Genomic DNA, 14,032 nt, shown 5'->3' with positions numbered 1-14,032 from the left:
GGAGGACTACAGAGAGGGAGGACTACAGGAAGCAGAGAGGACTACAGAGAGGGAGGACTACAGGAAGCAGAGAGGACTACAGAGAGGGAGGACTACAGAGGGGAGGACTACAGGTGGCAGGGAGGACTACAGAGGGGGAGGACTACAGGTGGCAGGGAGGACTACAAAATGGAAGGAGTACAGAGAGGAAGAAATACAAGCAGTCAAGGAGAAATGGAAGTGGGGTGTAGGGGTATGTGGTGGGGAGGGTTGGGCTAGAGGGGGCAGGAAGTATTACAGAGCTCTTTGGTTTAATCTTGAAGGGAAAAATCAGCTTCAGATTGAGAAAAAGACTGGATACCAAAAAGTAGGCAGGAAGGGAAGTTCCACCACCTGCAAGTGCCTGTACTTGCAGGGCCACTGATGAATTCTAAGCACGGAAGGATAAATACTTTTTTAAAAAACAAAATTTGCAGGTCAGTGCCTCTTCTATACCAGAACATCTGGGCTGAGTTCCCCAGTTTACTGCAAAAGATGTAGAAGCCACCCCACAGTTGTAAAGATCTCGAAAGAAACTCAAATCAAATTTCAATCTGTGCTTTAGCACCTACAGACCACAGAATTGTGAGAGGGAGAGGAATTGTATAAAATGGGAACCATTTCAGAGCTCTAAATGCTCTTAACTTTTTCCCCCTTGATTAACTAAAATGAACAAACAAAGGAGTAGGGGAGGGGTGGTGTGACATTAAGGGGGGAGGGTGGAAAAGACTGGGGAAACAAGCATTCTGACCACAGATGATACACACACACACACATCCTCAGTTGCTGTTCCTTTTAAGCTACTTGGGAGTTGTGAAAGTCAGAAGTAGAACCTGGGAGGAACTCATGACCAACTGTTATTAAAAATGACTGAACTGTGTGGCACCATTACACGTGCCCCGACAAAAGGTACCGGTCACTGAAATGTGAGGTCTAATCTGACATCAACTTGATTGGGTCAGGAACTTTGTAGGGAGGGCACTTGTGCCTCTCGTGTCTTTGAGTGTGTCAGAGTCTCTTCCTACACGGAGACCACTGAGGTGGTCGGATCTGTCCTACACTCGTGTGAGTGGAATCATCCAGTGGGGTCCCTGACAGGATGATGGGCAAAATGAGAAAGGCAGCCGAGGCTAGGCCCTCTCTCTGCTTCCAGACCCTCTAGAGGAGACTGCTCGTATCCCCTTACACTGCAAGCCGAAAGGAACCCTTCCTCCTTTAAGCTGTGTTTGCCCCTGCAACAGAAGTAACTAATATTTCTAGCACTGCTATCTGACAAATTGTCATGGAAAAACCCATTTTCAGATGTTCTTACCGACAGAAACCTTTAGGAGTGTAACCAGCAATAAAGGCCTTATATGAGATACAAGCCTTGAATCTGATAGAAGTGTGGTTTTCTACATGCCCTCAAAAGTTAGGATAATTCTAAGTCTAGAGGACCTGTCCCTCCTGGAACCCTTGTGTTCTGTCTTGATTGTGCCTGTTTCCTGGCCATGAGCTACTGAAACAGATCACAAGATTAGTATTCCGGTGTCCCCCATCCTCACCCCATCAACCTGGAACCTAGAAGCTTTAAAAGGCTCAGCACTGATTTTTGAAACATAACAAGAAAATTGCTAATACCTGGGGATAAAATCCATTTCCATTTCATTAGATTTTTTTACAACTATTTATAACTTTCACTTGGACATCCCAGGGAATTTTTTTTTTAACTTAAAGAGTAAAAGTATACATTACTTCGTTATGCTCAGTTTGCCTTTGTATCAACCCACCAGCATTCTCTAATGCGGCCATGAACGTTGTGTCACCAAATGGATAAAATCTCATTTAATCACCAAGAGACAGGGGAAATAGCATTGCTGTGCTAAAGGTTTTACTTAGTGTCCAGACACTTTTCTCCCCTGGCCTGGTTGGGAGGGAAATAGACTTTATAAGATTAAAAATTACTTGAGAACTTTCTCCATCCAGTGGAGAGATAGGCTTAATAGAGATATTTGGGCATTTTATAGTTGACTTTCCAAAACTCTTGCTTCTTGGGCGTAACTCAGAGCATTACTACACCTTCCTGTCTCCTCTGGAGGGAGCAAAGATGGCTGCCCAGCAGAAGGGCGCCCTGAATTGGGTGTGGTATCCATGTCTGCAATCTTGGCCACCAGAAGCCTAAGCCATGAGGATTGAGGATTTGAGGCCAGTGCAGGAAACACAAGAAGACTCAGTCTCAAAACACGAAAAGACAAAAACAACAAAGCAACTAAATGGAGTCTGAGGTGCCTGAGTTTGCAATTATCTGCAGATCTTCTGGGTAGTGATCTATCTGATCTATATGGTACTGGCTATATGAGCACCAAGAGAGCTAGAGAGGTGGGAGCTGCTAAACAGACCACACAGATGGGTTAGGGAATCCCCACAGACACGAGCCGCTCAATGTGTCATTGTGTGGCTGTATCTGCTCTGCTCCAAGGCCAAGCTATGGCTGCTGGCTGTCCTGAGTCCAATGGAGAAGAGCAGGCTCATCAGGTGGAAGGTGAAACAGCCCACATGTGGGCCTTGTTCCCCAAGAGACATTCTACGATTCAGTACCATCCCGCCAAAGGACACATCTTTGGGTCCTGTGACGTATGGTCACACTATGGAGGATTGGCCACACTATTTTAAGTGGCCATGAGGGAATTGTACATTGACAGTCATTTGGAAGTAAATATAAAGACTAATCAAAGCAGGCTCACCAAAGAGAACACACGGCACTCATACATTCAGGAAAGCAACAGAAGCTCTGTCCTTACATAGGGCTGACCTTGAGGGAGTCTCTTTGATTAGTTAACAGTCAGTGTTTTTATAATAATCTCTGTCAGTGCCAAATTTTACCTGTACCGCCCTTGCCTGTTCACTCTATACCACACAGTGGCCATGCTAACTCCATTTTGTTGGGTGAGATTTTCTACACATGCCTCCCCCAAGCTCAGCACAGGCATCTGAAAAAAAACTAGCAGGGACCTAAATGGCAAACTGAAAGGCATCATCCAGAGAGAGAGAGAGAGATGACTTTAATGTCACCCCAACACACAGAACCAGACCGCTGTGTCCTCCCACCAGGGCTGCATCTCTGAGTGTCAACAAAATAAAACAAAAAGGGATTGACATATACATTGAGAAACAAGGACACTGGACAAGATGCAAGTTATTTAATGTCAACGTACCAGCTGGGGAGCTAAGATCTTTTTACTTAGTCCAGTATCAGTTTAAATTCCGGAAAAATACAATTCAGATTCAGGGTATATACCACAGAGACAGGATTCAGTCTCTAGAGCCCAAGTTAATGCATCTTCATGACTCGGTTAGCAAGGTCATTTTCCAAGATAACTGACACAGAAGGAGAAAAAGTCCTAAACACAGAAATAATAATGTCCAGGAAAAGCCAAAAAAATCAATGCCTGTTTTTCAAAAGGACAATGAGACAATGTCTGAAACAAACATCAGTTCAAAGCACTGGGAAAAAGAGGGAAACTTTTTTTTTTACTATGTGTTTTCACTGTGGCTGCTGAGGGAAACAGTGGAATGTATCTCCTGGATTTCCAATGAGATAACAGGAATCTGGCTGAACAGTAGGAGTTCAGCCTTCCTTGTCTCAGAGTGTCTCACTCCCTAATACCAAAGCTTGCCTTGTCCGTCAGCAAAGGCACCATGGCACAGTCCCTCACAGTGTCCCACGAGGGAACAAGAATGCAAAGTAAGGCATTCTCAAAGAGAAACACTCATTCGGCAAAACACAAAACACGTACACAGCAAGAACGTTCGTTCAACAAAACACAGACACAACAAGAAAGCACCCAGCTTGGCTCCGTGCCTGGCTCCCACTCCCATTTGATGAACTTTCTTGGCAGGTAGGAGACTGTCCAGACTTAAACGTCATAAACCAGACGGGATGGAGGACATGTGTGTTCCTCATCCAAGGGAACACAGGCCCGACTCACGGGAAGAATCACTCCCATCAAAACTGTGCACTGTTACTGAATCTCAAAATCTCCAAGTAGACAATCACGCATGGAGAATACCTGGCCCCAGCAGCTCCCACATCACAGAAGCTCTTGGCTTCTGTACCGGGCAAATGACTTGGAAAAAGCCAATCTGAAAAATAAGAACTTAGACATCCCCTCTTCTCTTCCAGCATTAAGGATCGACGGAAGCCCTGGATTCAGAGCAAATGGATAGGTTTCTCCTGTGTGGGTGTTAGGAGGGGTGTCTTAATTTTATTTCCTGAGCTCAAGCACTCTATATGAACCACAAAGGAATCGTTCACTGATAGCTCAGAAACAGAAGTCTTTAAAAATGTACCCACTTGGACGTGTCTTCCAGCAAGCCGTTCTTACGTGGTTATGCACTGGGAAGACTTTAATGGCATCAGCTACTTGATCACTGTGTGTTCAAGAGTCAGCATGGTAAACAAGGCTTGGACCCCAAGGGACAGCAATCACTTGGGAGAACAGCTGCAATATTTAATTATGAGCGCCATAGCTGAAACTAAGATTTATCATGGGCTACTCCTAAAACCTCTCAACCACGGAGAACTCTATGAAGATTAAGTATGCGCCTGTCCTAGATGAGTCAGTTACCTCTGATAAGTAGTCCTCAAAAGAGAACGGCTCACAAAAGAGGGGACAGGAATACATGGCAGACATACGCGTTTGTGCACCACATGTCTATACAGTACTTGTGAGAATGTGTGTGTACGCACACATGTGCATGTGCGTGCATACATATATGAGAGGACATCAAGAAAACAGGTTGAGGGCCAGGTATGGTGGTGCATGCCTTTAATCCCAGCACTCAGGAGGCAGAAACAGTTGGATCTCTGTGAGTTAGCCTGGCCTACGAAGTAACTTTTAGGCTAGTCTGTGCTACAGGCTGGGAAAGAAGTCTCAAGGCTCAGTACCCAAAACTTTGCAGACTGTGGAATCTTTTGGAATCTTGGATATTTGTACAGAGTTGTTAGCACCAAAAGTTTTGGGTTCTGGACTTTAGAGTATGATGTCAGGGCTGTTAAGCCTGTACCCTCTGGGCTCAGTCCAGGCCCCTGACACTATCCTGAGAAAAGCGAAAGCAGGGCAGGCCATAAACTATCCCTGGTCCTGTTTTAACTCGAGAGATGCCTAAGCATGAAAGATTATTTCTGAAGCTATGTATTTTTCCTCAAGATACTGCCCCTGTTAATTCAGTCTCTTGATTTTTTTTAAAATGATTTCTGTTGAAAAAAATATTGCTTTCTAGTGTAAAACTTCACTGTTAACACGGCAGCAACTAGCACAGGCAGGACTTCTCATTAGATAAAAATTAATAACAATAATAAAATTTTAAAATAGCTCCATTTAAGAAGTACTCTTCTTATTTACATACTCTGGGGTGTTTTGTTATTGCTACAATCCAGAGACAGCCATCCACTGAGACAGTATAACCAATAGCAAAGCAAGGAGTCACCATCGACCTGAACTAAAACTACTAAGAGAATTGTGTTTTAAAAATAGGTGCCAGATGACTGTTTCGATAGTAATGACTAAAGTCATATTAAAAAAAAAAAGAATGATATAATAGTTCTAAAGATAAGACATAATTCTCTATTGTCCATTAACTTAAAACCTCAGATTTTTAAAACGCAAACTTCCTGTTCAAGACGGAGATAACATCTCAGGAAAATACCCTGAACCTGAGCCATACGCAGCTGAAAGGATTATTTGTAGCACACGACCCATTCTCTGCCCTCCAGTTTTGCTTTATTTATTTATTTTTTAACATCCTCGATTTTTAAAATCTCTTTGCCGCAATATGGAGATACCTAGCTAGGAACAGGTCAGGGTAGAATGTCCATGGGCAATGGGGATGGGGAAGGACATCCCACAATCCTCTTGCTTGCCCGACTGTCACTAATTGCAGGCAATGATATTAATGACCCAGTAATTACAGAAAGAGCAGCACTGGAGTAGAAAACGTCCATCCGAGGACAGTTCATGGCTACATCGTAGCAACTTCTACAGTGGCTGAACTGATGCCTGCTGACAGCTTAGGATGGGACGCTTCAGAAGAGGCAAGCGTTACTCTGTGGCCTAACAGTTTAGATGGCCACGGCATTATTTGCTTTGACCATTGAGAGGCCAGCAGTAACCCTGATAAAGTGTCCCTGTTTGAATCTGTCCTATGTGTGAGCCTTACTCATACAGGCAGGAGACATGCTCTCTATCCAAGAATCTGGAGCAGTTTCTCAGACTTTTATTTCAATGTAAGAATTAGCTTCATCCCGTAGTTTACCAGTAGAAAGAGGAAAGCTGGGTTGATTCACTAATGCAAAGTAACTTTTAAGCCGAGTTATTATCACTCAGCAACACATAGTCTGGTTTCTCCATATGAGATCCATTATGCTCTTGCCCAAGACTGGACGGATCTATCAGTCCATCCTGCTATCCAGCCACCCATCCACACATACACCCACCATCCACCCATCTCCTCATCCACCACCCACCATTCATATATCCAACAGTCTACTTATCTACCATCCACATATCCACCCATCTGTTCACTCACCGCCTACACGCACACACGCACGCGCGCACACACACACAAACACTCACATGTACACACACACACACACACACACACACACACACACACACACACACACAGAGGCAGCACTTGCATTTAGCAAAGGAAGCCTAATGTCTCTTACCGTTCTTGTCCTATACTGAACTAACTTGATTTTAATTACATTATTACTTAGCAACTTCTGTCGATGGGCTCAAAGTACTTGCAAATGCTATAAAGTCAATCGAGTATAACCTTGTTGGGGGAATAAAAAAAAAAACACAGAGAGTTTAGACTTTTATTAGTAGGTCTAAAAAAAGAAAGAAAATTTGAAGTGTGTATAAGGGTGTTTCTCCCATCTTTCTCCCCTGTAGGCATTGCTATGTTGCCCAGTTAGTGTTCAGCCCCTCCCCTTGGTCTTCTGAGTAGCTGGGACTAAGCACATGCCCTAGCACCCAGCCTACCTATACTCTCATAGGATTGTCTTAGTTCAGCTCAGAATGCATGACTCAGTCAGCTATACATTATATCATGTATGACAGGGCACCACTGCCAACATGTTTGATAGAAACAGTGTTTGTTGTTTATATTATAGGAGCTTATAACACAGCTCCACGTGTACTGTCTCTTGTCTTTAACCTCTTCATGTATGTGTAAGTATGCATGCATGCGCCAGTGTGTCTGATCCGCTGCACGGTCATGCATGTGCTTTGCGTGTCTGCACACCATCATCACTATTATTTTCCAGGCATACTTTTCTTGCTACCCATGCACGTATATCACCCATGTCTGCATGTTCTCATGGCCGTGCACACATGGCCCAGGAGCCACAGTTACACACTTGCAATGGAGACCTAAGGGTTTGAAGGCCTGGCATTGGGCTTGGGCCCTGATATTTCATGGCATGTAAAGTGTTCTAAGCCACTAAAACTGTTTGTGTTTCTTCCAACAGTAAAAACTTCCTATTTCCTGTGCTGCTAGACTTGAAAGTGAGGCGGGCATGAAGGCCACAGCGCTCCCCCAAGGATCAAATGCATCCAGACTCAGAGTTAGCGCTTTAGGAATAAATTTGAGCCTCTTAAGAACTATATAAATCAGTTTTTCTCAAAGTAATCTATTTTTTTTTCCTCCAAAATGTCTGTCTATGCCTCTCGGCTATTTTTTTAAGTGTTTTATTTGCTTGAAAATTTTATCTTCGTGATGAATATTTAAGGGCTGTTAAGAAAGAAACGTGTCCTCTTTTATGCACTGGGTCTCTAGCATTGTTCAATTATTTATAAATCTATGTGAACTGTTAACAAGCTATAAATACGAGGGTAGAGATATAAAGATGAGTGCTATGAAATAATAAAGACAGTTTTATTCTGAATAATTCCTGAATAACTTCTTGGTTATGTGAAGCCCTTTATTTCTCATCTTCCTTAGTTTGCATTCATGGTGTTTATTCTTACTTGATCTTTGCTTCTCAAGCTGGGATCAGTGGTTGCCCCTCTCTTTCCTTGGTTACTTTCATTGCAGGGTGTGGTAATGGCAGGCCTGTTATGTGTCTGGTTTACATGGGTGTGTTGCTCCCTTTTCCAGGAGATGCCAATGACTGTGAACAGACTCTCCCACCCAGGCAAGCCATATCCTCTGTACCGCTCAGGCCAGCACCCCAGCGGCCATGACTCTGCTAGACTTGGGAGCCCCGAGTATCTTGGTGCAGTCTCAAGATAGGCGGATGCAAAACTGAGTTTTCTTTATATTAAATTCCACACGGACCCTGCTGATCCTTGGGAGCGGCTTCCTACAGATGAAACTCACTTTGGCATGACGACCGATATTTCCTGTGTCCTAGGGAACCAGAACGTGCGAGAGGCCGGTGAACTGGAAAGTTAGAGCCCCAACTGTAGGTGTGTGACACTTCTCCCTGTCTGAGTCTTCAGGGTCTGTCAAAGAACCTGCGAGTAGCAAGCTCAGGTGATTCCAGAGCAAACCATACATTAATGTGTGCTTCTTGGTCCACAGAAACAAAAGGACTTGAGTGACAGTCAAAGAAGACAAAGTGGGAATTGCTGATGAGTAGAAATGCCCAGAGAGACTGAGGCTGGGCAACCCTCTGTGGCTTTGTTTATGCCCAGACTACAAACCAAGGATACTTTCTGTACCCATCCTTCCCAGGCTCCCCCTCTCTCCGTGAAGCCCACTTTTGCCTTCAACCTCCAGCCTCTTATCACCTCTCAGTTCCACTGTTGATTTGCTCTTGATTGGTATCACACACGGACACCAGCAATCTGTCCTCGTGGGAAGTGCTTTAGCTCATGAGCAAGGATTTTAAGGATGAGAAGACATCTTGGCACATAAAGCCCGGGGTGGCCAGACTCAGGCTCACAGCTCCTGTGCCAACCGTGTCTCTAAACGTGGCATGTATCCTTCTTACGTTCCTTCTATAGTGTGGCCTCTGGCAAAGTTCCATCACAAGAAGAGCAGTTATGGAGGAACCGTGCCTCCGCTCAGCGAGTGGGTGCAATGACATTATCAAATGCCAATTTTCGCCCCTAAGCCAGGGGACAGGAAGACAGGATGCCGTTCTGTGTCACCAAAGCTATCCAGCATCCAATGAAGGAGCGTGCCTGCCGGACATCTCCCATACATAAATAACCCACTGAATAAACTCCATGATCTCTTTACGGCCACCATGTGCTCTTACGTGTTCTAAAAGCATCAGAAAGCTGCTCTGGGATTTAGTACGTTTTTCAGAGAGACAGTATAGGGAACTCAGTATGTTAGTGTAACCTGCTATACCCATCACCCTAAATGAGCAAATCAAAGCCAGGAAAGAAGATGTGCGACATACGCTCCACCAACATGAGGGGCAAACTATTATGTTGGCTCTTTATTTAATATTGTTACTTGGTTTTATTTTGTGCAAATATTTCTCTTTATTTTGTGATTTTTTTTCCCCCTCTAAAATGGGATGTATGCTTGAAAAGAACAACAGTGCACGTGGATCCTTCCAGGTTTGCACCCTTTCAGTAAAGAGGTCTAAGAAATGGAGGGTCCCCCAGACTTGATGGCTCAGCAAGGCAGACTGGACATGGAGAGTGGACTTTAAGAAGGCACTCAGTGACTTCAGTTAAGTCAGAAACAGTGACTTCTAGATGATGCTAAGGGACTGTGATCTGACTATGGGTATACAGTCAAACGACATTCAAACCACATAGAACCCAAGGTAAGACAGCACCTGCCTTCAAGGCCAACAAAAAGACCTTGCTGACTCAGCTAACTAGCCCTGAAGAAGCTTGGACAGTTCCTCTACGAAAACTTCAGTGGTGAAGGCTGGGCACCCAGACAGTAGACACTCTCCTGATAAAGACCGGGCCGGATTGTTTAAAATGATATATCCAGCCGTGAATATTTATTGCAAGTGGATAACATCAGAAGATGCTGCTACTTCATAAACAATTACGCTAAAGGCGTGATAAAAATAACTACAGGTTACATGAACCCAAGCTCTGCTTTTAAGGCCATCAAGGATCTAAATGCAATAAAGAGCAGGGGGTTTCAGACTGCGCGGTCATAACATCCCCATCTTTGGCTCATGTATGATTAGAGGAGTTTATTATGCAAATTAAGCCCGAGGCTGATTATTGAAATAGGTCGCCTGAGAAGTCAATTCTAAACACGAAGCGACTCCATATATGTCACTCTGCCACTTGTCAAAGCAAACAATTGTGTGCAGGAGGGTTAATGAGGAGGCCTAGAGTCCCATCATGTCCTTTCTTAAGGGAACCCAGGGGAGAGACAGTGGATATAGAATACACTCCAATTACACACTCATGGTTATCATAAAACCCAAAGATGCAGGAACTTTAAGTTGGGTAACACTACAAGTCAAATGAAAAATCCTTGTTAAAAAACTGGGACCAGGGGGGTTGGGGATTTAGCTCAGTGGTAGAGCGCTTGCCTAGGAAGCGCAAGGCCCTGGGTTCGGTTCCCAGCTCCGCAAAAAAAAGAACCAAAAAAAAAAAAAAAAAAAAAAAAAAAAAAAAAACTGGGACCAGATCCTGTCAGCTATAAAAGTATTGGTGACCGGGCCGACGGTCTATAGGTCTGACCATCAAAGTTTGCACAACAGTGATAAAAGACTGTTCTAGAGAGGGAAAGAGAAGTAGAGAAGTGACTTCCATCAAGCTCAGGCAACAGACATGAGGCTCTGCACTCCTGGGAGACAACCCAAGAGCAGCAGAGACCTGTGTACTTCCCCACAGGGGCACGTCAAGCACTTCTCCAACCACAGCTGCTCCTCCCACCCCCCATCTCCCACCTCATCAGAATGGAAACCACCTTATGATGTCCTGACACTGCCTGGGGTCAAAGTGCCAACTGGCCAGTTGCTAAGACTGGAGTCAGAAACTCAATACTGGTATTATTTCCTATCTCAAGGTCAATCAATCCTTTGCAGTATTAACACTAGACTTGCGAATCTGAGCTTTTCCTGTTGTGCTACCCAGACCTCTTTATGAACAGACTGGTATAAAGATTGTTGCCGGCACACACTTTCCTTCTGGAGAAAAAAAAAAGAATGCGACTGTGACTGTGACTGTGTGTGTGTGTGTGTGTGTGTGTGTGTGTGTGTGTGTGTGTGTGTGTTTGCGCGCGCATCCTGTACACATCTGTTTGACAGGAAAACTGGTGACTTTTTCAAGTCCTCTGGTTGTTTTGTTACTATTTTAAATCTTATCATTTCCCTCCTTTCAAGGGAACTTGTTCAGCAATGGACACTGTTACGGTGTGGGTGAGAAACTGCTAAGTATTTGAATGCTCTCTTCTGCCTGTTACGTAGGGGAAGCCTTTCAACTCTGCTACAAGCAGCACTGGGCTTCCTGAAAAGTCCTGAGCCACTCACAGGCCTGGGAATATCTTATTAGGAGAAACATTCTCACAGTGCTTTACTGCTTGCACTAGGGCAGTCAACATGTATTTAAAGATACTTAAAGTTTCTAGTTATCTAATGCACAGAGGAAACTTGTGTGTAGAGTAGAACGACTTTCCCATTGACATCATCTTGCTTCAGCCTCTTGAATTACAAGTCATCCCATGCTTTGACATAGAAAATCCCAACTCTAAGGACAGTTCTGAGGGCCAGAGTAGCGAGAAGCATATTAAAAACCTGTTAATGTGGCCTAATGAGTCCTCCAAAAACAAACAAACAAAACCCATAGATAGGTGCCAGTGTTGGGTAGATGGAAATTTTAACTACAAATTAAACTGTATGGGCAACTTTAAATCTCCTGCACAGTGATGTAGAGCAGTTGTGACAGGCTCAGACGCACCATGATGCACTAAGAGATGCCGGTAAACCACTCATTTAGCTGCATTTTGTGTACATTATCTCAAACGGAAGGTTAAACCTTTAATGTTCACCAAGCTTCCACTTGTCCTAGGTAGGAAGCTGGGATTTTCAACGCCATCATTCTGAACGTGGGAGCCCTCAGAGTTCCTTTGGCTGCATTCAGCTCCAGGGTCAGGCATTCCCATCTTGGGAAATGCTGATCCCTTTAAGCCTTTCTTTTTCCACTCACCTGGAGCAGATAAGATTCAAAGATTCTGAAGGGGGCAGTTTCATTCTCTATAAAAGTAATGCAAGATCATGGCACCCGTTAAAAGTCTTCTCGTTTCCAAAAGTTCATCTTCCACTTATTTTACTTTGTAACTACTTTGTATCCTCAAAGATGGCCCTATTATCTTACCATCCCGTCTGCTTCGTTTCATCTCAGAATGCTTTCATTTTCATTTAATGGTAATTATTCCATTAAATATCTAACTTACCACTTTCTCCTCTTTTTTTGTTATTCTTAGAAATCTATTCTCTATGTATCATGTCAGCTTCAAAAAATTATTTCTTAGTCTATGTGGCATCTGAAGCAACAGACAAGATAATCACTGCCCGAGACCACCTTTTGCTTTAATCACTAATCACACGAAGGAACACTTGTACGGTGAACTGCTGCTTCTGCGGTATAAGGAGCAGATGAAACAGGAGAAAGGCGGACCTCCAACCTAAGGGTACTGGTAAGGCAGCCAACCTGGGCCCAACTGCACCCCAAGGAACTGAAGGCCCAGGAGAGAGCACAGAGTGTAACTGGAGGGCTATGGGCGTAGTTTAGTGGTCAAGTACGTGCCAGCAAGGATCAGGAATTTCATCCTAAACACTGCAATTTAAAACAACAGCCCAAAAAAAAAAAAAAAAAAAAAAAAAAAAAGACCCACATAAGACTATTCCTTGAACTGAAACAAGTTAACCAGAATCCATTGTTTAAATCCGGTGAGTAGCTGTCTCTGTGTACTAGATTCCACTGTGCCAAGACTCTGGGAGCAAGCCTGCTTGGTGCTAGCTGTAATGGACGCACAGTGGGCATGTGTCGCCATGGGCACGGCTCACAAATGCACTCCAGATTACCCCCACTGATACCTGCTCTCCACTCCTGATAATGCCAGTTAGGACAGACTTGGGGGTGTTATTCAGGCCGCATGTCCTTGCTTTAGTCCTTCCTGTCAATGCCACCTCTTCTACTGATGCTTCTCTTCGGTCCCCAAGCATCTAAGCTCTGCCTATCTGGGCCGATGCTGTCATGGCAAACTGTACCCCTTTTGTTACCCCTACTGTTACTCTTTGCTCTCTCAAGTCCTGGCTCTGAAACTCGATTCTTAGAACAGAATGCACAGCGATGAATGAGCGGATGGATGGATGGACAGATGGATGGTTGGCGAGAAAAAGCATTACACAGATTTACCTATCAAAAACCTCACCCGAGGTCCTTAAAGATGGTTTTTATTAGTGGAGATGCTAAGTCCCTTCATGTAATTTACTTATTTTAACACCATAAGAATCCTGGCAGGTTCGCCCCTGCTGAGTAGTTATATTTAATTAATACTGTTACTACAGGGTCCCAAATTAAAATTATCTTAGAAAAAAACAAATGAAAAAAAGGCTTCTTGACAAATCATTTACCATGGTGATTTAAAGGAAACAGAAATGAATACAAACCCACTTAGCTTATCCTAATTCCTACGAAATAAAGAGAGAGAGCTATACTTACATATAATGTAGTAATCTTTGTTCTTCTGAAACTCTAGACCCCAGAGGTTAGGGCTGAATTCTTGGAACTTGATGGTGAATTTCACATCTTGGTCTGGTCTGGCACAGTTGAGCAGTGGGGTATTTTCCTTCTTAATAGTGCATCTGTCGGCTTGCTCTTTATCAACCATATAAACTTTATAATATTCATACTGGCCAACAGTTTTAGAGTCCACTTTGGGGCAAATAATATCCAATTTGTCTCCTATCTGTGGGTATAGTACCAGGCCTTGTCCGGGTAGAAATCTAAAAAGCATAAAAGAAAAGCCACTGAGTTGATACAAGTGAACATCTTAAGAACGGGTCATCAAAGAACCAGGTGTTACCAAT

The 14,032-nt window shown here is 43.8% G+C and overlaps 1 protein-coding gene across 1 annotated transcript in view; it reads right to left on the bottom strand.

Annotated features, from left to right (window-relative positions):
* Efnb2 (ephrin B2) overlaps positions 1–14,032 on the bottom strand; it is a 40,953-nt gene that overhangs the window by 5,132 nt on the left and 21,789 nt on the right. The window contains 1 exon segment of the mRNA NM_001107328.2: positions 13,665–13,948. Within this exon segment, the coding sequence (NP_001100798.1) occupies positions 13,665–13,948 (284 nt within the window).

Source organism: Rattus norvegicus, chromosome 16 (assembly GCF_021556685.1).
Source record: "Rattus norvegicus strain SHRSP/BbbUtx chromosome 16, alternate assembly SHRSP_T2T, whole genome shotgun sequence".
NCBI lineage: Eukaryota > Metazoa > Chordata > Mammalia > Rodentia > Muridae > Rattus > Rattus norvegicus.
Note: the sequence above shows the minus strand (reverse complement) of the source record. Positions and strands in the feature narration are given on the sequence as shown.